The sequence below is a fragment of the Anneissia japonica genome, unplaced genomic scaffold (genome assembly GCF_011630105.1).
Source record: "Anneissia japonica isolate Jap-2015-1 unplaced genomic scaffold, ASM1163010v1 scaffold288005_len623695_cov211, whole genome shotgun sequence".
In the NCBI taxonomy this organism is placed as follows: domain Eukaryota; kingdom Metazoa; phylum Echinodermata; class Crinoidea; order Comatulida; family Comatulidae; genus Anneissia; species Anneissia japonica.
In genome coordinates, this window is record NW_022701263.1 from 315,387 (window position 1) to 343,190 (window position 27,804).

Below are 27,804 nucleotides of genomic sequence, written 5' to 3' on the forward strand. Positions count from 1 at the left end.
TACACTTAATTTTTAAAACTTTAGTGATTTACTAAAATGCTGTTGAATATAGAATCAGATAAGCATGCCAGATTCATATAAAATGGCTACCATAATAATTATTACCAAAATAATATTAAAATTTTAAAATCCTATCTAAATACAGTATCAATATCTGAATTTAATTTTAATTTTATCTCCAAAATTTACACATTAATTTTAAAACTTTAGTGATTTACTAAAATGCTGTTGAATATAGAATCAGATAAGCATGCCAGATTCATATAAAATGGCTACCATAATAATTATTACCAAAATAATATTAAAATTTTAAAATCCTATCTAAATACAGTATCAATATCTGAATTTAATTTTAATTTTATCTCCAAAATTTACACATTAATTTTAAAACTTTAGTGATTTACTAAAATGCTGTTGAATATAGAATCAGATAAGCATGCCAGATTCATATAAAATGGCTACCATAATAATTATTACCAAAATAATATTAAAATTTTAAAATCCTATCTAAATACAGTATCAATATCTGAATTTAATTTTAATTTTATCTCCAAAATTTACACATTAATTTTAAAACTTTAGTGAATGTAGAATCAGATAAGCATGCCAGATTCATATAAAATGGCTACCATAATAATTATTACCAAAATAATATTAAAATTTTAAAATCCTATCTAAATACAGTATCAATATCTGAATTTAATTTTAATTTTATCTCCAAAATTTACACATTAATTTTAAAACTTTAGTGATTTACTAAAATGCTGTTGAATATAGAATCAGATAAGCATGCCAGATTCAGTCGATAAAATGGCTACCACATGGCAAATGCTAATTGCTTGTAGGTTTGCAGCCGTAGATTTCTGAACGGACATCCGTGGACATACAGTAACATTAACATATTTGCTATGAGTTAGCATTTCACATATGGTCACTGAGCTATATCATTATTCTCAAGTGGAAATCAATCATATATTGTATGTGGAAAAATCTAGGGGAAAAAAAGAGGTTATAAACCTACTATAAGACAAACATTAAACATATAATTTTCGATGATTACTATGAAAACCTCCAAGTGATTACCAGCTTTTTAAATAGTGATTATTTATGCATCAATTATGCATCAATTAAATGTGTTTATTGGTGAGAAAAATACATTTTAACTGGTTAATTATTTACTGTATTAAATCTATAATATGTAGCAATTCAAATATATCTAAAATACTAGCTTAAAACTGCTAAGATTTTGGTATGTGGAGATCATTAATTATTTTTAAAGCACATAGTATTGATTCGAGAGTTGTATTAATTATTCAATAAATGAATAAAAGCACTGAAGTTGTTTTACAATATATGAGGGAATTTTAATGCAATAGATGTGTTAGAATTATATTGCGCCCATCTGTACAGATCATAAGCCTATAGCTACAACCTAAGTTACATTTAAAGTAAAATTTACTTTCTTCTTTCAAAAAAATAAACATGACATGTCAAGGTAGTAATAGATGTACAACAAATAATATAAATAGATATCAATAATTTTTTAAGCTTCAAAACTCTGTTAATGTTTCCTCTTTTAAGAATAATTTAGTTAAGCAATTTATATGGTTTTATAATTCTGATTAATTTTGACTGTTTTTTTTTGTACTAGTGTATTTCATAATATGAAGGATATCTTGTTCGGGCTTTCGCCCATTCCCTATCCAGCCAATACATGTTATTTTAATTCTGCATATTTTGCCCAATAAATATTATTATTAAATAACAAAAAAAACCCTTTTTTCCCCCCAAATATTTATTTATAAATAGATGACTATATTTGTTTAAAAGATAAAGATTATAAAATTTTCTTGGAGAAAAAAATGTTGTACGACCATGTGTTCATGATGTGCCTATAAATGATCATGTGATATCATCATGACCATATTTAGACATGTCAAAGGTTTTTATCAAATAAAATGTAGTAGTCTAGACAGGACTTAAGAAATTAAACACATGTCAGCCTAAATATATACTACTACTTGTCAAAATAATGAAATACAATATAAGATTGCTTTTTAATAAACTAACAAATTATATGACAAATAAAAAAAAAATTACTAGTTTCTCGTCCTCTCGCACTTTCTCTGTCTCACCAATTTTTAAAATTTTTTTATTTCCTTTATTTCACGAAATGTAGGCAACTCCTCTCTTGATTGTTTGTTGTTGGGGATACATGGCAAATCATGTCTAGTGCTTTGATTTCAATGTGTCTACAGGTTGGTAAAAGTGAGAAAGTAGTAGCTGTTCCCCATCGACCATCTTGAACTTGCCATCTCAGAGCAAGATAGAGTAGTAATGAGATATCAGTAGGAAACAAAACAGAATATGGGAAAAGCCTGCAGTATTTTATTTCAATACTTCTTTCAATTATTTTCTCAGTCCAAATAATGTAAGTCAGAACAAAACAAACATAATGGGCCCACAGGAAAAAGAAACAGTGATGCAAGTAATAAGAAGAAATTGAATTGAATATTCTCAGCAAATTATATTTCCAAAAGCAAAAAAAAAAAAATTGTTTATCAGATGTATTATTATTTGTATTTCTTTAATCCAGTATACTACATTATTTCGATCAAGACCTGTATTGGGGAGGGGGAAGGTGGAGGTAGGGTGTGATGGGTGTATGCATCATCCCCAAATAACTAAACAAAAGTCCATTAGTGGCAATTCTAGGATACTGAACATGGGGATGTTCACTGGCTATCAAAGCAATATGGATCTGAGCATTTAAAGGCATACGCTTCTTATAAAAAACAAAAGATTTCAAGTGATTATTTCAAATAAAATTCAAAAACATTATGCCTATATAGGGCTTACAACATGCATGTATTAGTTTATCTGATTGTTTAACACATGTAGTCTTGGGTTTGGTGACTCCCGCAAAAAATAAAATGTAGAAGAAAAAGCAATTTTCTCTCTGTCAAAAAATACACTACTTCCTGGATGCACCACTGTCCGTATTTTCCAAGACAGGGAAAAATATTTTCTATTCCATTAAGATACTCACATTTCTTTTTGACAGGCACAAGATAAAAATTGGTTTATTTCAGACATTATGGTTCGGAAAAACACCCATTTTCGAAAGTACCCTTTTAAAGTATTAATAAGCTGTACTAAAGTCTGTAGCCCATTTAAATTTCTTCTCTCGCATGTATCATTTCTACTATAGAAAAGAATGTCTTAAATATTCATTTGAAATAAATTGAATGCCCCTAATCAGTGAGCATTTCATTTTCTATTAGTTTGTATCTGGGAGTCATTTAAAACCACATGTAATTACATTTTATATATTATATATTGATATAAACTCTGAAATTGGATTAATATCTAAGACTATAACATTGACACTATAATAAAGATCATGAATCAAACCGTGACTTATATTCAGTTCTCATATTTCACACATAAACATCTTTTGACAAATTCAAGTCTAATTACAACCTCACTTACTCTCTTTTACAAGTACCATACACCACTAGTTCTTTGGGTTGACTGCAGTATAAACCATTTAATGTTAATGCAGAATGCTATTAATGCAGAATAACTAAAGAACAGGAAGCAAATAACATGCGACTTAAAAATACTTTATTTGAAAAAAAAACAACAAAAAAAACAGTACTTTTTTCCCTTAGATCTTCAAAACAAGATCACTTCTAGGAAAAATGTATAGTTACTTCTGTAAGTTAGTGATGAAAGTTTTTTCCATGTACTATTGTATCAGTCATGATAAAAAAAAAATGAAATTTTAATTCCTCATTTGAATTGCTTAATTTCTATTTTTAAGTAAGTTATTAACTTATAACTAAAAATTTGAATTAAAAAAAAAAAATCCCTCGTTTATTTCCAGACAGTTAATTAGCCTATTCTATTGCATGGATTCTTAAACTCGGTGGTAATCAATGGATTTTTGTAGTAAAATGTCTGCAAATCAGTGAAACTATGTTTTTTTCTATCTGTTTCTCATTGGAAGATAATCATTTATTGATCCTTGCAAATGAGCTACTCAATATTTTATTTGAAATGTTAATGGAATTTTCCTGTTTTTTTGATTGACAATACATCTTTAATGTACATGCATATTTGAGGGTGTATATAGACCTCTGACCTCCTACCTATCATTATCAGATTTACTGTAGTGGTATTCCATACGACATGAGGTATGTAATGTATATAAAAAATGAAAAAGCATTCAGTCACTACTATTGCACAGATTCACTACAAAATCTTTGTTGTTTAATGGTATAAAATTCTCTAAGATAGCCAATGGTACCAAAAAACATGTTCATGAAAAACTAAAGAATTAATATTAAAATAATTTATGCTTAAAAGAAAGACATAATATTTGATTTGGATTGTATTTTTTATTAATGAATGTATTAGCATTAAAACAAATCTGAAATAATTTTTACACAACATGTAGTAATGTCCTCAAAATCACTCAAGCATCAATTAACATAATTGTAACATGGATGAGAGAGCACACAAATGGACATGCACGAATGAAAACGAAATGAACAAACATTAACTCACCTGCACGTGTCCATATTACTTCCATGTCCAGTGGTCCTTCAATTAGGCATTCCAGTTCTACCTCTCCTCCCACAGGGACATGGACATCCTTTGGACTCCAGACAACAACCGGTTGCAGATCCGGAGCTAGCGTCGGAGAAACACTTAATGTAATGATAGAACCATTTCGTTTACCTGCTAGATTGGAAGTTTGGCAACGATACCTTCCTGCCTGATCCAATCTCAGACGCACAAGCTGTAGTACACCTGACGAAAGCACTATAATTCTACAATGAAGATGAAAATTTGTTGTCATATATCAATCCTGTTAAACTTTTAAATACATTCCTGACTTAATGGTAGATTTATTCTATATAATTATAATTTTTTAAAATCTTCGTAGATTTTTTATTGATACTATCTATTTTCATTAACAAAATAGGAAAGAACTACATTCTATAGTATTTAAAATACATCCATACATAATTAACATAAATATATATTGAGGTTATTCTACTATAGTATTATGTAGGTAAATTATTTCAATTAAATATAAACAATTTGTTTAAATAAAATGATTTTTTATATATTTTAATTTTAAAATATATTCAGATGATACTGGTCTGTAAAAAACCGAAAGGTCCACTGATTAAACTCAGATAAGATAGTATACATACTCCAAGTATCGAAATGCACGCTATTGTGTCGGGATTCAATATTTCGACATTAATTATGTCATCATCAGGAATTAATATGTAAGTTAAGTATGCTACCAACTGCCCTATTCTACTTAAGGAAAGCATTAAATATTACACCTCAGCATATTCCATCAATGATCTGTAACTTATTAGGCAATCATACAATATTCCTTCCCATTCCCATTCCTGGTGATGACATAATTAATGTCGAAATATTGAATCCCGACACAATGGCTTACATTTCAATACTTGGAGTATGTTTTATACTATTTTATACTGGTCTGTATTTTACATCAATAATTAATTTAAATAATGAATTGTGATCTATGGAATATCACAATTGGTTTTGTTGTGTCAGACTAAAGTCAGGTATCAGACTATAAAACAAACATCTTATCTTATCTGTTTGGTCAAACAAATGTGTGTATATCCAACTATGGAAATATCTGATCAAACAAAATAATATATCTGTCCTCAGCTATTATTAGAAATCAATGCTTTACTGACAAAGGTCTGATGAAACATTATTGAGTCTAACAGGTATCAATCTAAAAGTGATTATAAACTTAAACAAAAAGATATAAAAAAATAGTAAGTTACTATCTGAATGCAAATACTGAAGATACACATGTGAAGAAAGTTAATCATTGTAAACGCCTGAGCACTATGATTGACGAGAATTTAAAACGAATGAAACATATTAACATGTAAGTTAAGTATGCTACCATCTGCCCTATTCTATAGTACCTAAGGAAAGCATTAAATATTACACCTCAGCATATTCCGTCAATGATCTATAACTTATTAGGCAATCATACAGTATCCCTTCATTTTGATTACTGAATGTCATAAAAGAGTGACCGTGCAATGTATCAAGATAATAACTTAAGTCTCAAAATATGATTCTAGTTCTGAAGCTCTGCATTAATCCAACATGATAACAAGCTTGACATATTGCACAGTCAGCTGAAGCAAAAAACTGTAGTACAAAATGTTATACTGTAATTACGTATGATGCTTTAATATCTTACATGTGAATAAAACACTTAGTAAAAGTGTACTAAATATGGTTGATCAACAATAATATGGTCCCAGGTGAAATATGAACGATTATATAGCTGATATTAACAGTAAATTTGATGAGGTTATATCCACAGCCATTTGGAGTACTGTGCTACACTAGGTACAGCCAATGCCAACCACTGTAAATGCTTTATTGTTGGCAGCATTTAACATTTCGCAAAATCAACTTTCAATGTTTTCGTAAACATAAATTTTCATTATGGACAATTACAATGATAATGCCTCCCTCTGTCTAACAATCCTCAGGTTTTGAGGCCAACTACTGTCGTTTTGAAGATAAAGGCAGCGTAACATACTCTTAAAGCCCCATTCCGAGTAAAATTTCAGTTGTTAAGAAAAATCTTTATATATGTTATAAAGATTTATAAATCTAATATGAAATTGCTAGTTTAACTATTAGACATTCCCAGACATGAAACAAATGTAAAATAAGACTGAAATTAGATTTTTTTGTGTACCACACAAAAAATAAATGCGGATAAATTTTTTATTATTGATTTTGCGATAGGTCTGCGAAGAAATATAGTAGGCGCCGGAAACATTAGCCTATCCAACACTTCTAAGCTAGGCCTAGCATTAGATCGATTTATGTTCTGTTATCACACATAAAAATGGCCAACATGATATTTTCTGTTGCTAGTATCAACACTTGTGAAATATAAAATTTCATAAGAATTATTTCAAATTTGTTAAAAAAATGATTCTGACTGAGATTTTGACAATTAAACAAACATATCTCTGGCCTACTCCATCGACCGCAGTGTGCAAGCTGCGAAGTACAAAAACTAATCTCATTAGAGAGGGCGCACTTTATTGACTGAATAAAGTATACTTAAAAGTGAGAGCATTCCAATCTACAACCTCGGAATTTGACTAGTAACGAAGAATTTGTCGAGAAAATGGTAATCTCCTATCCTAAGAGAAATAGTCTGTATTTCTCATTTTTAAAAATTATTTTTCGTAAATTAAAATTTATACCAATATTTTTCTTTGGTTTATAATAATTAGAGTAATAATGCATATGCATTTTTTCTAAAAAAATCTATTTTTAGTGAAATTTTGCTGGGAATGGGACTTTAAGCTTGGGACTTGGTGGACCTAGTTCAATACCTTGTGTCTTTTTAGTGTATTACTGTAGTTATAGAGAGCCATTGTGTAAAACAAACTAAATATAAATAAATAATTAAAACATTATTACCAAGAAGACATGTTTACAAACGGCAAATTACGCACACTTCGATACCTTCCTTGACCTCTGGTTAAGGTCATTGCTCATAGTCATAAACGGGACTTTCCCTCAATCCGAAGTGCCACAGCGTGAAAAAGGAATGCATGACGAATGTTGTACAGTATCAACATATTTCCTGTAGCTTTTAAGTATTCCTGTATTTAGTGGCGTATCCTGGATTTCCATGCATAGAGTGCGCTATGACAATTTGAATTTTGCGACTTTCAGTACGCTGCATTGAATGTTGCTGATTTAATTCCAACAGCATACAATTTTTTCCCTGGCTCTGCATTCTTTACTAAATGTCTTAAAGTGGGTTTTCAAAGTAAGAAATCCAACACAAGATGAATAGAGAATCAGAAACCAAAACATACAGAATACCACTAAAATAGTTTGCTGAAATCTTTCAATTATGACATTAAAATTACACTAAAATTATAATTTATTATAAACTATAATTATAGATCAGCACATTACAGTATATATTCATACTCTTTTATCGTGTAATTAACATATTATATTACTGTAGTTGTTGGTATTGTTATCACTTTTGATGTTGTCGTTTTTATATGTTTATCTTATAATAACAAAAATATCTATTTTGCTATAAAGAGCAACAGAACATCACACGGATTTTACTTGGGTTGACATTTGTGTTTGTAGGCCTTAAAACCTGTTTCCCTTAGCTGACATAAAGCAAATTTGCTAATGTGTAGAGTACTACAGTGTTACATCACGATACCACATGATACTACTCCATTGCTATCGGCGACACAAAATGCGTTTAACTGACGCCATTTTCCCCACTGACAAACCATTGATTCCATTTTCTAAAGTAATTATTAAGAAGTTGTATCTGAATTTTTCTTCATAAATGTTAATTGATGATTAAATGTGTGTTCAATAAACTACCTGTAATATAATGCGAGTTTTCTTGTGTTTTTAGTACATTTTGATGGTAAACTATTAGGTTTTAAAATGCCTATTCCAGAAAGCCTATTCTAAACCATTAAGATGATGAAGTTCAGGGGTAATGAATGGTAACCAACATCCAGAGGGTGCCACCTGGAGTTGTGACGACACGACTATGGTACTCTGTGGTAGTCTGCTTTCTTGAGTGTGCGCTTCTAAAATAGGGACACAAATTTGAGAAGGGAGTAGAAACATCATAACAGTTTGTGTGTTTCTTAAACTGGAGAACCTGTTCTTCAGGAAGTCAATGTTCTCTCATAGAGCATGGATTTAAACTAATACCCAATTCACATACGATAAAATATCATATGGGATGCGTGCTAAATGTTACACTTCTCAAATGCTGTCATATTTTACACAAGCAAATACAAATCTTGCTTAAAGCACAATTTATATCCAAGTAGTAAAGATACGCGCAATCCACAAAGTGATTAAGTTTTATAAAAGCAGCGCCCTGTGAGCATGCACGCAAATCCTCTGTAACATCAGTTTTTTTTTTACATGAATTAATTACACTGGGTGTATAATATCTCGCAGGGGATGAATGCTAAAATTTCAAAGTGAGTACAATAAGTATTATCAACATACAAAAAATACATCGGTATTTACATATCTTTTCATGGTCACTTTCTAAAGAGTTGGTTAATGAGTTTTCTTAACACATTTTGTTGTATTTTGTTGTGCATGGTAATGCAATTCAACACTAACTTCCATGAGACAATTGATAATAAAGTATTAAAAACATGCAAATATTATATGAATTTTCGAGTTGGGTTATTTTCTTGGGGGTTCTTCAAGGAGTGTGGGAGGCCGTCCGGATTTCTGGGACACTCCCGCGACTTGTGGAGACTTTTTTTTTGCATACAGGTAGGTTTATAGTAGGCCTATATCAGTTTTATAAGCAGGGGCAGAATCACCATCAGACGCGGGACAAGCAAGTCCCCATTCCCTAAGATTCTGTCTTTCACCGCCATCCCCTCCCCACCCCACCCACTACTTATGTAAGCCCGAATATGAAAAGCTAGGATATATAGTTTTTTTGTCTTGTGAAAGCAATAAAAAAAAAAGGATGTAGAACGAAGACAAGAAACAATATCCCAAAAAAATGTCTATCACTTTTCAGAATTCAGGAAATTTTAGTAAATAAAATAAAATTTTAATAAAATGTGCCATTTAAGTAATGAAAATTTGGTAAAATAATGAAATTTATCAATAAATTTGGTTTTTAAGGTACTAAACTAAGTTCAAGGAAGAGTAAAGGTTAACGACATTGATTATTAAAAAAATATACGAAAAGGTCAATGTATTTAACAGAGGAAAACAATCTAATTTTGTTTGCACAACATGAAATTGCCAAGAAATGAAGGCTATGAACATGACACAAGATGACCTGGCATTTGTTACATATATTGACTACGTACCTTGTAAAAAAAAATCAATCTTTGTGTGTTTTAGTCATTTTGTAACGGACACAGACCTTTAACTAGTTTTTTTTTTTTTTGCATAATGAGACTGACTCCTAACAAATTGATCTTGTATATTACAGTATATTATGAGAGCCGGTATATAACAGATGTATGTAGTAGACAGTTAACAGAATGCTTTTTTTAATACCATGTGACTCATAATAAATATAATATTGGTAGGATAAGAATCACTCTGTAAATTGACAGCTTCATTTTGTTGGCATGAAGGACATTATTATATTATTTCGTTCAACAATTTGTTGCTAAGTGAAGCCAGATACTGCAAGGTACTATGGGACTCATGAATGGTTACTTGAGGTCAAAGGGTCAGGGGTACTTGGCACATTAATTTTTGGCTAGCATTTTATCTAGTTTCCAATCTGTCATCCTCACAAATTCTTCTCACACAGGTAAGCTATGTGGCCAGGTGTGTGATTAATGTGTTTGGTATTCCTCATCTCTATGTTAATCTTAACATGCCAATTGCCAATAAAAATAGTACCTTAAAAAACAAGAAACTACATAGAAATGAACTGCTACAAAACACCCATTTTTTTGTGTGTCCAGGTGCCATTTTAGCTGCAACGCAAATAGCGGTCTCAGATTTACCTAACCCTGAAGTTCAGCTTTAAAATAGTATTTATCAAGCCGACCAATTATAATCATTATCTTTTCGGCAGGATAATAATCGCAGTTAATAAACTTTATGGGGGACAGGTGAAAGCTGGGATATTTGGCGGTAGGAGATTTTGCTGACTTAGGTTATTGGCAACCTATCTGAGGCAAGACTTTTTTATACCTTGTTACTGCCGCAATGAAAAAATGTTAATTTAAAAAAAAAAAAAAAATAATAACTTTTTCTTTATAAATAAGTTTTGCGAAACAAGCTATAAAAAGTCTCGCCTAATGACAAATCGAGGTCCATGCTCTCCTTTTTTCAGTTTTATCTATTTCTTTTTTATAAGACCCTTCTTCATTATCGTCTTCCTTGTAGGCTGTACCATTAAAAAAACAAATCAACAAGGAAGGGAATAAAGCATCTGTAGCCCACGCCTAGTGCTGCACCGATAGAACCACATCAACCACGGATCATCCCATCGACAATTAGTTCGCCCTTCCATTCAAAACACCTCTAAATCCAAAACCCCTTTAATTCAAGACCACTATTTCTGTGTTAAGGGAGGGCTGCACTCATTGTATATGCAATGCTATCTTGCTTCACATATTTTTACACACTTAATACCAGTCCATAAATGTAGGGACGTTTGCAACGAGAGCTGCTTCGAAATAATATGTTCTACTAATACTGACTACAATCATCAATCTTTTAATAACACACAGAGATCTCATGAATTAAAAGATGGATTAATGTGATCATTCTAAGTATCTTTAGGGTAATTTTCTTGTTATGTGAGGAAATGAAAATCTTGACATTTGTGGGGTTTTAATCCAGAAAAATTGGACCAAGAAACTACAGTACACTACATTAAGATGGAATAGCTTGGTAACCTTTATAAAAGTGAAGTACAGTAAACAAATGTGTCAACCTTGCTTAATAGTCGTACTTTGGATTTAAGACATCCCAAAACATGACATATGCCATTTTACGATCTGGTTCCGAACAACATCATCAGCAAATTTTGTTGAACCACGAGCAAATTACTCCGATTACAATTTTTTTTTAACAGTTCAAAATTTTACAACATAATCACAAACATTTATTTTAAAACCAAATTCGGACCACAGAAGTACAGTATGCAGTTAAAATCGGAGGCCGAAGTTCAGGAGAATTGAAAAGTATTACAGCTTCGTTGTATGATATGATTCTCCTATGTAGAGAAATACTAATAAGTAATTAGTAGAGTGGTGCATAGTACACTGTAGAAAAATTATTATACAAAGGTTTCATTTATTGCTTTATATAAGTCAATCACCGTCTTTTAATGTTAGTTTTGATAACTGTTGTAGCAGTCATCGGTTGCTATAACGGTATGATCAGTGTACTGTGTGCGTTAAATTTACATTAGCTGTGCGTATGCTGATTTGTGCTCCTAGTTACTGCTGATGTTACATCAGCAGTACAATACGCACACGAAGAATAACTATTGTATTGTGTTTGAAGAACTGGTTTGTAATGCTATTTTGATAGAAGTTGGTCAAGAAATAAACATTTCTTTTCTTAAAGCATTTGAGAGAATAAAGTAATCACTTTTTGGTCAGTGCAGACAGGTAAAATCAGGCGATGATTTCACAACTAGGCTAGGCTACGCCTAGGAGGCCTCCTGCCTGGCCGTAGGCCTAAATCTAATCCTGTTCCTTGAGTCTTCAAAATAGGTCTAGAATATTCCTATTAAATGTTCAATTTGTTTAGTTTATTCAGGTCCACTGATTCAAGGAATTCCTTAATTGTTCATATTAATACTGAATTTTAAGTAACTTTTTTCAGGTTCTAATTAACCTAGATTTATGAAAGTAATTTTCAATACAATTCAATTTTCATCGCGGTGCGCAATATACACTGTTAAAAGTTATATTCAACTTTTGCACACAAACTTAAAAAAAAAAAAAGATCAAGCCGAGCTGTACACTATGTAAAAAATGATTGAACTGTGGAGATTGGCAAATAACATTGGGAGCTGCAGTGATGACGTCACGATTGACTATCAACACAAATTATTGGCTCTACACTGCTTGTTTACAATAGACAAAATGAAGTACACTGCTCTTGTCACTTAATAATAATTGTCAATATATATATATAGCGCATAATGTAAAATACCTATATGCTTTACAGCATGGAGTGGCATAAACTTGGAATCACCTACACAAATTTGAAAAAAATCTTAAAATTATATAAGGCAATGTTTATTTTGTGATTTGCTGATCACTACAGTATAATAGTCCTATTTGATCACAAATTTTATCAGCAGTAACAATTATAGGAAAAAATCCCAAGTTGATCCAAACATGTTTAAATATCTCTTCAATCATACTAAGTTACACTATGATTGCGGTCATGTCACATGATGTATGTTGAGTGGAGATCTCTTCACATCATGCAGTTAAAATTTGGAGCTCAAGCCAATAGCTTCCCAAACATTCTTAGGCTAAGAAAAAGTAAATATTTAAAAGTAAAAGTGGTTTGGCACAGTAGGAATGGATTGGTTTCCCAACCTTGAGGTCGTGATTCAATACCTCGCTGTGCAGTTCACTTGTGTCTTTGAGCAAGGCAATCTGAATTGCTTCTCAACCCTAGGAGTATATATGGGTACCTGGTAGGGTTAAAAGGCGTTATGGAATAATCCCCCCGGGAGCTGAGTTTATGTTCCATACGTGTTTAATCCTATCTATGACTGGGGTAATGATAATGTGAAGTGAAGAGAGGTCTAAAAATAATGCACTATATAAGTCTATTATTACTGTTATTATTAAAAGAGTAAAAAACCAAAAATAATCAGTAGCAGAAAAACATTAGACTACAAATAATGTACAAAATGCCTCCTTAAATTTGCACATACAGTAATAGCTCAATTTTAAAATACCCTTTGAAATAAATTAAAAAAAAAACATTAATCCTGAATACATTATCCAACTTCCCAGAATGCAACGTATTTAATATTTAAATGTCAAGTCGCTGCTCTGAATAGCAAACTATAAATCTGAAACTGTCTGTTTTATACCCTCTTCTGTCAAAATTAGGAAGCCCTTAGGACAAACAATGACATTACATGCACTGACGATGTTAACAACTATTAATGCATTGTGGGTAGTGAAGTGCACTATTGATTACGTAGAAGAAAACTGATGAATTAATTATGATTATAAACATGTGTTTTCACCTAACACAACAATCAATCAAAAAAATTCATCTAGTCTATTGTAATAACACACACATTTTTGGTATGGAAAATTCTTTCATCAATTTAAAAAATTATTTAAAATAATAACAAAATAAATTTCACAAAGTGGGAAAATATTACAATCCATAAATCAGACGATTGGAGACTTTTAAAATTTTGTTTTAAGTTGAACAGAATAAAATAATATCTCATAATTATTAATTCAACTAATATTTGTTTTTAAAGAAAAATTAAAATAATAATGCTACATAGCTTGTTGTGGGTCATTACTATTATCATAATCATCATTTTAACTATTATTTTAATTAATAATATTATGATCATTATAATATTACATCAATACTACCAACCCATCACTATAATTTTATTCCATAAATTGCAGGTAAATGGAGCAAAGATGTGCTGATGGTGCCATCTAACGTAATGAGATTGAATTTCTCTGAAATTCTGCTATTGTGCATATAAATGAAATGACTTAATGATTACAATTTCCTTTAATAAAGGACATGGGTCAATTATTCCATATGTACAATATGCTATATCGCAAACAAATATACATAAGTTACTTCAAATATGACATTGTGTCTTGACTTTTATTAATATTACATGAATTCTGTGGAAGAGGATTATCAGTCACAGAAGTTGGTTCTCGCAAACATACAAGAGGCCAGGGTGACAGATGTGCTTAAGAAACGAATTGCTAAAAACCGCAACAACAACTGTTAGGTTCTTAACAACCCACGCAGGTCATCTGGAAAAATTACTTATAAAACAAGTCTATCCCCTTACACACATTACCATCATTTATATCATATTTATCAATATATTTTATATTAATATATTACATGACCTAAAAAAACACGAAGATATAAAAGTAGACATACCCGTCTGAAAGAAACCAGAGGTCATACACCACTGATGGTTGTAATAAAGATAAGATATAGTGGAACGTCCATGAGAGCAATTTTCACCGCACAGGTTTGTTTGATTCCTGTAGTTTCTCCACTCCAAAAAATGGTCAATAGTTCCTCCACTCGCGGGAGGGCTGACGTTTCATCAATTTTAATGCAAACTACGCGAAGACCTCACTCTTCTGCTATTTAACTTCTTTGGTAATAACCACTATGTTAAATTAGGTACTTTTGCAAATAGTGAATGGTTTAAATAATAAGAAGATCACGAAATTAAAGGGATGAAAAGACCACTCAAAAAATAGTAGAAGCAGTACAGGTATTTAACAAACTATGCAATCACTCTCTTTTAACAAATTTTTTCTGTGATTTGTGAAAGTACAAGGTAAAATATATTATACTGTAACTTTTATAACTGTACCTCGAAAACTGAGCATTAATTCTTATTAGATCCGGTAAAGAACAAAATTATGTGATTGGGTATATTGCTTCTGGATTATTATTTCTCACAAGTTAATAAATAATGATTAATTTTCAGCTAAAATAGCACTTCATCATTCTCATGAAAATATAGTCCTATGCTCTTCAGTTTTCAATTGGATCTGATGTATTATGTGGCTTGGTTTCAAACAACCGATTACTGTAACATAGACTGTGTTCATACGTAATTTCTGAAGGCAATAACCTTCTGTGTGTTTCACGGGGTATCAATTTTATAACCGTTCCTATTTCTAAATGGTTAACACCTCAGAAAGGGAAGAGTTACGTTACAGTGAATTCAAGCCTGGGTTTGCCCACTTTGTCATCTTTTGCTACCAAAAAGGTACTAAAGAGGATTTATTGTTTTTCTTTAATTTTGAATCCACCCAAAAATTGTCTGGCCATGAATCCTGTGTTGTAGTTAATGAAGCCCATCCTACCACTGCCAGCCACTGAACTCCACCCGTCATATTGTGCTTCCCTACACCAACAAGCCGTAAAAGTGTGCTAGTCACCTGTTGGCTCATTACCTTCACTGTATTTTTAATTAAGTTTATCAAACATAACATTACATAAAGCTATTAATGTTGATTCTGCATTTATTATTGTAATTTATATTAGTGGTTTGAAAGCTACTGGTGAGAAATATTATTTATGGGCTTCAGTTTAATGGACATGTTTTGGATGTATTATGACTTAATTTCAAGTTTAAAGTATAAGTTTTATGAGATCAATATTATTTACAGTACATCTGAAACATATTAATTTTAAAGATTAAAGAACTTCATCTCATTTTGTAAAATGTAAGAGGTTCGACTACCAGGGTTTTGTTGGAACGCAAATCCTATTTCTAAAAGTACTACGACGGACTAAGGCATCCTTCAAAAAGCTAGTTTTTAAATCTATTCAAATTCTAATAGGGCGCCCCCTATCTCATGGTAGTACTTTTTTTAAACGTTCAATTGCGTGCATGATACAAAATCAGGGCATTCAGACCTCTTGCAAGTCTATGCTCTTTGGTATTAACCAACTGACCCAGACTGACTTCTTACAATACATCTGATGAAATCATGCATTTCCTATGTACCGGTATAAATATTACAAAATATAACGAAAAAAAAACCAATTTAAATTTCAAGTTACAAAAAGTACAACTGCAATCTCTTTACTTTAGTTTAATAATTTCCCAGATCATATAAAACAGCTCACTTAATAAATATCAAGGATCATTGGAAACTCTAATACATGTATTTTATTGAGTCATTTATTTTTATTGCTAGTTCAGAAAAAATAGATAAATATGTTAACTTCAACAAAAATAATTCCACGTGTCCTATATACAGAGTTCACGGAAAAAGCCCTTGAAAGTGTCAGGGTACCACGACGCTTGGAACGTCCCTGTGACGTTTGAGATTTGGCAACGATGCATGACAGTGGTCACTGACCTGTGACAATTGGCCATGAATACCAAATAAGTAACTAGCCTCTGAGGCCTAGCCTAGTGGTTGTGCACCTCTGAGGCCTAGCCTAGTGGTTGTGCACCTTTTTTTTTTTTTTTGATCAGTGCCCAAATCTAACGAAATAAAGGCTTTGATACAAAATAAATTTAACACCATAGTTACCGCAATTACAAACTACTGTAAGCATAATTCAAAATGTTATAAAATCCACTAAAAAAATAATTAATAGCTCAATTTTTTATGAATTGTTTATCAGGTTGACATCCGATGACCATACGATGCTACACAAGACATTTCAAGGATAGTGCACCCTCTAAAATTATTCCTTTTTAGCAGTAAACAAGTTTTCCAAGAAATAATTTTTTCCTTCATAATTAAACATTAATCATTTAAAAACATGATTTACATCTTAATAATTAAAATTGTTTCCTACTGTACAATTTATGTCAAAGAGTATTTATATATAAATACTGAATCCTATGGTACACAGAAATCAAACGAAATGTAATTATCATTTGCATTTAAAAGGGAACTAGAAAGATGAGGTTTTTTCTAGAGGGGATTTTTGATGTCATGAGTAATAGATTCAACTTAAAATTTTTTTTTTTGGGGTAATTTTTCAGGTAGTTATTACGATTTATTCCTTTAGCATTGTGGTTACAATTCAGTACCTTACACTAACCTCGCGCCTGCTAAAGGGAAAAAATCCTAATAGCCTATATTTTAATAAATTCATAAAAAATTGCTAAAAAACCATTTTAAAGTTGATTCTATTAAGTTTAATGACATATCAAAAATCCCCTCTAGAAAAAAAACTTATCTTTCTAGTTCCCTTTAATGTTAATTTGAAAGCATTTAGCATTTAATTAGGTATCCCAAAGAAGCTATTCTGCTTTACCAGAGAGTAATTTAATATGTTAGTATTATATATTTATTATCATTACTATTTTTGTTTCCTGTTTTCTGTGTATTTAACATACTTTTGAGTGAGATTACAGTCGATCCATTATACAAGCAATGCCTTTTACACAGCCTTGATGAAAAGAACCATTGTGCTAATCAAGAGTTTCCGTGTTATATATTATTATGCAATTACGTTTTCAAGAGACAGGTTCATACGATTGTAGCTCAATATAAATTAGGATTGGATCACGGCCAAAACTAACCCAAAAAAATGATGATGGGTTGAATAGACTACAACTCTATATATAACTTCAAGTATATAACTTCCGGTAAGCTGGATTTGTGCTTAGCCTTGCCAAAAATTTGCCAACAGGGGGTCTGAAGCAAGGAGCTCACTAGAGCTTTGGTCAGGGTCCTGGAATAAAAATATCTGAAGGGGATTTGTGGTGACAGTTTTTATGGCTTAGTGTGGCCCAAAATTGTGCTTTTTAGACAAAATTATTACAGATTGGCAATCAAAATTACGTTATTTGAATAGGCACTAGCTGGCGTAACCACTGATCTGGAGACCTCGATGCCTCAGTGCAGTCCAGCCCTATCGGTGAGTTAGGCAGGACCTGTGAACCCGCTGCTCTTTGCTAAAATGTGCACTGAATTCTATAACATGCACATGGGCTATGGTGCACTCAGCAGGAATGGTTGTTTGCTGGTGCATTGATATTCAAAGTAAAACATGATTTAGATAATGCAAACAATATATACTAACTATTTAATAAATTAAATGAAAAAAATAAATAAAAAAAGTTTTTAAAAATTCCAAAAAAATTTTTTTTTTTCAAAAGGAATTTTTTTTTCCCCAGTACCATAAAAGACATGCACGTGAGGGTGATAAACTAATAATTTTTTAAAATTTTGCCTAACAAGAAGCACAAAAGAGCACAAAAGTAATTCAAAATCAGTAAAATTACTTACCTATCACCTTGCACTATTTCTTGCTTGTCTTTAAACCATGTTATTTTTGGGCTTGGAATTGCCCCCTCCATGGGGCAGGTTAAGCGGACAGCTTGTCCCGCCTCATATTTGGGATTGACACGAGTCCTACTAAACTTAGGCATTGCTGAAAGAAAAAGGAAAATAAAGTTTAACCAATATTATAGAATACTGTAAAACATCAAATAGAAGCCATGGCCTTCTTTTCTTTTTTGCAACTTTTGGATGGGTTTCTATTCGAAATGGGCTTCTTTTCGAGGCAACCTTTGCAAAGTAAAGAAGGGGGAGGGGGATTAATTTTCAAAATGAATGCTGTAAATTTTGGGAATTACAACTATAAAACAATAAATAGGGCAAATGTAACACAGTCTATATTATGGAGTGTATTATTGTTAATCAATTCTATATATTGTATATTACTGCAATCTTTACTATTATACTTTATACACTTTGAAAATCAGTGCAATAGTACTGAAAGTGTCTACAGTATAAAGAAAGAATAAATATTATTATTATTATTATTAAAGTAAAGAAGGGGGAGGGGGATTAATTTTCAAAATGAATGCTGTAAATTTTGGGAATTACAACTATAAAACAATAAATAGGGCAAATGTAACACAGTCTATATTATGGAGTGTATTATTGTTAATCAATTCTATATATTGTATATTACTGCAATCTTTACTATTATACTTTATACACTTTGAAAATCAGTGCAATAGTACTGAAAGTGTCTACAGTATAAAGAAAGAATAAATAAATAAAAATAATGAAAAGCCCATAGGTCTTATGTCTATGTAATACTTTTTAAAATAAAAATTCGTTAACTTTTTTTCAAACACAGTATCTGCCATCCTTAACACAATTGCAATTTTTGATTACCGGTCTCATTGAAATTAAAGGCCATTTTTGGGAATGGAGTTTTAGTGGTCTTTACAGGTTTTGATTTTTGGTTCGAATACCTCTAATAAACGGATTTAGCGATGACTGTTTACAGGCAGTCATGTGACCTAACTTGGGTATACAAGAAAAACATTACAGTGCGATAGCATAGGAAAAGATAATGCTATGGTTCCAAAAACCACCACCCACTGTTAACGTGAGAAGTAAATGGCTAGGAAAGTCAGTACGATGTCCAAAATAGTGTTTATTTACTTATCCTAGGGTTCTCCTTGGATTTTATGCTTTGAAATTTAAGTGATCCTTCATAAAGCTTAGCTGGCCCGAACATCGCAGCGTAGTTCGCGGGTCGAAGACCATTATGCATACCCAACCATTTGTCGAAAAATCTCAATGTTTGCGGCCAGTATCCTTTATAGCATTAGCAAAATATTAAGGCAAAATTCTTAAGTTTAATTTCCAATCAATTTGGTATAGTTTACTGGGAATTATGATGATCTTTACAGCAATAAATGAGGGACGGCCGCAATAGAAATCTCTAAGCAAAACACCGCTGTGTCAGTGGATTGTTTATATCCAACACACAAGTTAGGTCATGTGACGCCCATCGCTATATCCCTCTATTGAAGACCTGCACTAAAAGTCATCTTTAAATATCTCTGTTTAGAGGAATATTAAAATATGATATAGTAAAATGTAAGATTGTTTTATTCCAAGTGTTTTAGTATGGATGTACAACTGCTGTTGCTATTGATTCATAATATTAATAAACAATTTCTCGCTATTCACACATCACATCCTACACTCGTTCTACCCATATCTCCATCACAATAGTACTAAAAAAACTGTTCAACTAAAAATTGGTAGGCTATTAAATACAGAGCACTGTATACACAAAACAACATCTGATGTATAGCATATTTTAATGTATTCTTTATTTGAATAGGAAATTTTAGTTAGGTCTGACAAAACCATGATTCAATATATATTTAAATTTTTTCTTCCCAAATATTTTAAAATGGAATACTGTATGCTGTTACTGATTCATAATGAACCATTTCTAGGTGACTACACATCAAGTCCTGTGCTTGTTCTACCCAAATACCCATGTAATTTACAAAATTCCATTTCACCGTCTTACGAACACTATCAGTATTCAATATGGGGCACTGTATACACAAAACGTCGGCTTTTGTATATTATTCTAATGTCTGTGTCTATAAAAAAAGAAAAACTACAATAAAATCACAATATTCTAAAAATGTTCAGTTTGGTTTATAAAAAAAACCATTGCCTTGTGTTAATAGAATCCCTATAATAAAAATAATAATAATTAAATCAGTTAATTTTAACATTTCATTATAATATTTACATTTCTTATTCTTCACGACTTCCAAGAGATAATTGATAATACAGTATATAGTAAAAACTTGTAAAAACATGCAAATATCGTGAATATGCAGCAGATATTTTACTGAACTTTATTGATGTAACATCTAAACCTAGGGTCGAATGGCTCCCTACTTCCATATTAAGAGTTATAATAAATAAATTTTGCAATGTAGGTCTCCTTACAATTAACGACTGCTTTTGGGACCAGGGTTTTCATGGTCTTTAGTAGCTTTGGTCTCTAATTAGAATAATAAATTTAAAAGACATTGTTAATATGGGACCACAGAAAAGTGGTGTTTAATAGGCATCTGTATTTAGAGGAAGACCTGTATTTAAATTTTTATTAGCAAAATAAACTTTATCCGATGAGTTAAGGAAATGGTAAACTGCAACCCTAGCCTCCAGAAATAGGAGCATACCGTAATAATAATAGTATATTAATACACAGTACACTGAGCAAACAACATTGAAGCTAAGATTGCTCGAAGATTTACCATTGTGCATTGACCCAACCTAGTTCCCAAATGTTCTACTAAGAAGCAGGCAAACATTGCAAATTATCATGCACACCTGATTTACAGGTGCAATTAAATTAATCAATTAATAAATTCCACCAAATATCTAACCTATGTATAACCTTTTAAAAAAACACTTAGAATAAGATGGTTTTTTTTTTCTTGTGACTACTTCTATACGATAGTTATGATCGTAAAGTATCACTGACATTTGGTGCAATAATATGAATAAATGCATGAATGTCCTATGAATAAACCAATAATTCTATTAAATTAATAAATGCATGCATAGATAAATAAATGTGTACAATAGGTTAATGCAACATTCAGGTGTTATCATCATCAGTATCATTTAATTACAGGATAAATATTTTTAGCATTTTTATAAAACATACAAAAAAAATATTCAGAATACACTTTCAACAGACTGATCTTACACTTGGCAACTCTCATGCATAATATCGAGTCTCGTGCATGTGCATTCACTTTTTATGTCTCGCACATACGTTGTATCAATCTCGCATCAAAAAAATGTTATAAAAGGAAAAATGCATACGCTGATTTAATGCGTAAAAATGAAGTGAATTCGTCATTAAAAATCTGAATACAAGCTATATAAAATTCTTTTAATGAAGCTATATTGACCAACGACTGAAATCAGTAGCAGTTCCAATAGAATTTTTTTTAAAACATAGAGGGTGCTCTATTTCATGATTTTTACATAGAAGGCGCTATATACCAAATTTATTATTTTGTTTCGTGCATCAGACACCAACAAAGTTGGCATGTATATTATCTAAACCAGCGTTACCGCAGTGAAGCGCCCCCTATCACAGGGTACTTGGCCAATGTGTATGGTTTCATCTAAAAAGTGTTGTAGTGGATCCAAAATGTTATTGTTGGAGAGTGCAAAGTGCCAATCAGAGACCATGGAGTGCAAGGGTGAAAGGTTAGAAGATGTTTGCTGATAATAATTGTGTGGTTCAGGTGGAAGCTTCTAACTTCAGTCATTAGTATTCTTTAATCTAAAGGAATTCATGCTTATTTAAAGCACTTTTTGCTATGCCATGGGCGATTGCCTCTTTTGACACCCCTGCATCCCCCACTCGGTAATTTAGACTTCTATAAGGAAAACAAATAACATTTATATTGGTGAGGAATATTGCTTCACCTACACAACATGTTTGTTCTTCTAGCATCATCAACCTTGAAAATGAACTCAGAGATCATTCTAGGTTGAAACAATCACTTCCCAACGGCCTATTCAAAAAGGAGTTTAATGCTAATGATGGAAAGGTGAAACAATGACCCTACTGTAATATCCAAGTACAGTATCAGCAATTTCAGCAATGTAGTACACTTGTTCAATATATTAGCCTACATTTTCTTACACATTCCAGGTATTGCTTGTTATGTATTTTTATAAGGTGTTGTTGATAGCTAGGTCTTGCATATTAAATGAGTGTGCTACACATCTCATGATAGTATTGCATATTTTGCTAATTCTCATTATTGGCATTATTGCTCCATGTTTTCAATAAGTGCTAACAGACTATATTAACACTCTGCCCGCCAAACACGGAGATCTCCGTGTTTGGTAACGCAACGCTTGACCGCCAAACATGGAGATCTCTGTTTCTGGTTTTTTTATGGAATCCAATAGATGGAGTAATTACCAAGATGTACTAACAATTTAACACTATATTCAGTCTGGACTGTAAGTATTTCACTATTTGTTTGTTTACATTAGCATAGAGCCGTATTGATTTACTTTTGAAAATCGCGATTATCTCGGCTTCATTGTGCGAAATTGCGTAAATCTCAAAAAGTGAGTCATTTTCATTTTACTGTTATGGGTCACTGATTGTGATTAGAATAAAATGTTTGGTATCATTGTAAAGCTAAAATGCATGTAGTTTTTGTAGTATTCACTACATGACAATCTGATCGCATACCCACTCTCAACGAGCTTCGGAAAAGTGTTAAAATTTGCCAAAACGTCTGGCGGTGGCTGATACTATTTTTTCAAACCCTTGGCGGTCAGAGTGTTAAAGGACTATTAAAGGTTGCATATATATTCATTTTCTCCCTCATATGATTGGTCTCAATCATACAGAATTTCTTCCTCACAAGATTAGTACTAAGGTCTTGCATAATGAATTATTTCTCAAACAGTCTCTTGCATGCGAATGGCCTCACAACTTTTTTACATGTTACGGCCAATAATTAAAATCTTGAATATTCTTGAATGCGTGCGAAATAAGAAATATGTTACTGATCTTGCTACTTATGTATATTTCACTGGTGTTGAAGTCTCTCAAATTAGAATATTATGCATTTTGTTATGCCTCTACCTACGCATTTCTTACAAGTACCACTATAGTAATGATATTACATATTAAGGTCTCACATACTGTATGAATATTCATTTTATTATGCACATCATCAACTGTTCTCGCTCATTATGTATACTGTACTTCAGTCAACTACGGAATGCACTGTATCACACCCAATCACAGAATGGTGAGTTCTGGATGATGAAAGTAAATAATGAATGCTAGTTTATCCTAAAATATTCATCATCATCATCATCATCCCATAGTCAAGTTGACTGTTGGGGCACCTCAGATGACCTAGCAACCAGTTCCTTCCATCCTTCTCGATCCTCCGTCTTCCGTAGGGTGTCACTTAGCTTTAAGCCTGTCCATTTTGTGATGTTGTATTCCCATCTCTTTCTTTGTCTACCTCTCTTTCTGCCTCCTTGCATAGTTCCTTGCAGGAATGTTTTGGCAAGTCCGGACGATCTTGATATTACCACGGATAAATCGGACAACCGTACTCTCACATGGGATGATAGAATTTTGTCTACTATGCATGGAAATGGAAGTATGAAATCTACAGAGATATCAACAAATTTTGTCATGTAATCTACAGAGATATCAACAAATTTTGTCAATCAGAATGCATGAACTCAGTGTGTTCTCTAGCGAACTTAAATTTGTCTACTGTAACTTAAACTAATAGTTAAAAATGGTCAATACCCAATGCCCAGGGCGGATCCAGGATTTGAAGCAAGGAGGTTCAAATTTTACCCAAAAGTACCAAAAAGAAACGGGGGTCTGGAAAATTTTGATTCCTAGATGGCCAGAAATGAGCTTTCCCGACTTTTAATTTCTTCAAAATTCAAGGTTTTGCCCTCTTCAAAAATGTCATGTGATTTTAACTCTTACACAGTAAGTAGGCCTATGTGTGTATAAATAGAGAAAAAGAAAATAGACAATATATTATTTTATTTCAGAAGATCCCAATAAAGAGACCTTGCTATATTAAATGGCTAAGGATAATTAGGCTAAGGTTAGCCTGCCCGATCTGGCTACCTAGTCCTAGGTAGTTTTAGCATGCCTTCTGTAGGCCAGGATCCATGCAGTACCGTACAGTGGCGGATCATGCAGGAATTCGAAATAGAAGAGACCAACAAATGGAGGGTCTACCAACATAGTTGGGGGCTGGGGTAAGAAAATTTATGATTGTGGAACCTCTAGATGGCCGAAAATGGCACTCTCGGACTTAAATTTGGATATAAATGTAGGCGCCTAGTTTGTTTGTTTTTTTTACATTTCAACACAGAGGGAGTTCGTCCGAACCCTTTGAACCTCCCTCCCTGGATCCGCCACTGAATTCATGCATATATAAGACAGACCAAATTTTTTATATGACGCTTACTAGTAAAAACAATAGCAAGTGTCCCCGACTACATCACATTTTCAATACTGTAAAGCATGTACGTGTAACATTAGCACATATCCATGTACTACAATTACAACCAGGAAGGTCTGCAACACTCATGCTTTCATTACTTAGCATGAATCTATGCACGTGCTCACAGACGCGGACTCTATTTTAGTCACTACTGTAAGTTGTAATATAAAACACATGTACGGTCTGCTTACCTAAATTTATCCGGCATAACGTAACTATATAATCTCTGACATGTGGTTATACTTATCGCCGTATGGTAAGCAAGATGTAGGTAAGGGCCGCGTTACTTCCGGAGAGTCCTCCCACCTTTTGATTCAAGCAAAGTTATACCGTTTCCCACATTTCATGACCTCCAGCCAGCGTATTATATCTGTGTGATTTCACTTTGTTCTTTTCTTTTATTTTCAGTGTTATTACAAGTCTGATAAACAAATTAATTACAAGATCATCTGCTTGAAAAGCCATTTTGATTAAAGCATGAGACATGTACTAGGATCTTGGATCGTAAAGATTCTCAACTAAGGAAAATCAAGGTCGTATCAATTGTTCCGACTTATAGAAAGGTTTGAGTAGGCCGAAATGAAGATGAATGTGATCTTAACAAAAATATCTTAAGAAGTCCATTTAACATTTACTGTAGGTATCAGCCCATTAACATTTCATCTTGTGTGAATTGGTTATTTAAGCATGAAAACTAAAATCTTTCAAGAATGAGAATATTATATGAATGTTTGTTTACTTTGCCAATTTCACTAAGGAAACAGTAAAAATGTGTAGTATATTATAACTTGGTATAAGATATCTGAACCAATGCAGTTTAATTTAACAATAACATTTATTTTGGAATTCAACAACGAACACTATTTTTCCTCAAATAGGAGGCAAGAAGACAATATAAAGAGTCAATAGTTCATTTTACACCAGAAGTTTATTATTATATTTTCCCAGATTAAATCATTTCAGTACACCCTAGACAATTTCAATATGCTACACCACATTTCTGTTAGAACTAGCAATTTCTCTGAAAAGCCCCTTAGACTTGCCAAAGAATGTCAGAAATACGACCACATGAAAATGGACCTACAGATGTTTACTTATTAAGTTTATTATACAATTGTCAAACGTTTATATTATTTATTTACTGTTCATCAGAAATCAGAAAATACATCACTTCTAGGAAGGAACACAAACAGCACATGGTCATTCAACTAATGATATAATTTAATTTCCATTTCAAAGGTATGTTCACAACACCTGAGAGTGACGAGACACCTGAACATGAATAAGAAAACATCAGAAGTATGGAAATAAGTTTACCTGAAAACATTATTAAATTTAGTAAACCACAAATTATCTTTGAAACTCACCAAAACAGAATGAAAACATGGAAAACTGATTAAACAAAGGAAAGGATCACTGCTTCATTTACTAGTGCTTTGGTCCTCCCGGAGGAGGGCTTACTGGCATGTAATTTAGAGGACCTCTCTATAAGATCTTTTGTACAGATGTCATCCTCCTTTACCATGTTAAAAAGATTTCTAATCATATGACAAGTAGAAAATAATATTTCCAAATCTGGGACTTCCATTAAAAGTGACGTATTCCAAAATTCTGCGAAATATATAAAAAAAAATTATAAAGTTAATGGAAGAAACATTCAATAATGTGCAGTGAATTGTGTATTTTTTAGGCTCTTCTCTCCAAATAGTAATAGCAAATGTTTTGACCAATTGTACAATTACAACGCTCTTTATCATGGACCAACTTGCATCAGTGTTGTACTATTCTTTACGGTACCACCAGTGAACCCCCTCCCGAGCAATACAAAACATCTTTCCCTAATGATAAGGATAGTAGCCAGGTACGTATAGTACCAGCTACTATTTTTCTACTTCATCGTCATCATCATGTTATTTCACCCACTACTGTGTGAAGACCTCCTCTAGCACTTACCATCTTCTTCTGTTTGATGCTATTCTTGCCCAGTTTGCAGATTCCATGTATGTGGTGATATCATCTCTCCATCTTTTTTTTTTTGTCATCCTCTTCTTTTTCAAGTCCTTGGTTGTTGTTTTTTTTTCTTACAGTTTATTAAGCATCATTTTATTTTGCATTCACATAATTAAACTCAATTAAATTCATTTATTGTCTAAATGCCAAAGAACTGTACTGTACTATACAAAAAACAAAAAGCACAAACACTAATTTAGGGTAGATTAATAAAGTGAGCAAAAGACAATCACTATAAAAATCTTCTGGTCATACAAGTAGTACCAACTAACTAAACATAAAAGAAAAAAAAAAGCATAAAAGAAAAAAAAAAATTTCCAAATCTGTAACATCATTTGGAAGTGATGTAATCCACAATTTCCGAAAAATAGAAAAAAAAAAAATAATGGAAGAAACATACAATAATGTGTAGTGAATGGTAAATTGTTTAGCCTCTTCTCTCCTAATAGCACATGTTTTTACCAATTGTACAGCCTTCCACAAAAGAGAACATTACCGTATTCACCATGGACCACCACGCATTAATGGTGTACATACTGTTATCAAAGATACTAGAAATACAAGATAGAGTTCTCCACACAAAAAAAGTGTTCCACCGAAATGCATGGTGGGAATACAAACATGGG

General features: G+C 32.1%; 1 protein-coding gene across 3 annotated transcripts in view; it reads right to left on the minus strand.

Annotated features, from left to right (window-relative positions):
• The window catches only part of LOC117103509 (protogenin A-like), a 96,206-nt gene that overhangs the window by 38,867 nt on the left and 29,535 nt on the right, over positions 1–27,804 (minus strand). For all 3 annotated transcript variants that reach the window (XM_033244066.1, XM_033244067.1, XM_033244065.1), the window contains exons 3-4: positions 18,585–18,729; positions 4,573–4,838 (exon numbers count right to left, since the gene is read on the minus strand). In XM_033244066.1, the coding sequence (XP_033099957.1) occupies positions 4,573–4,838; positions 18,585–18,729 (411 nt within the window). The remainder of the gene's footprint in view (positions 1–4,572; positions 4,839–18,584; positions 18,730–27,804) is intronic.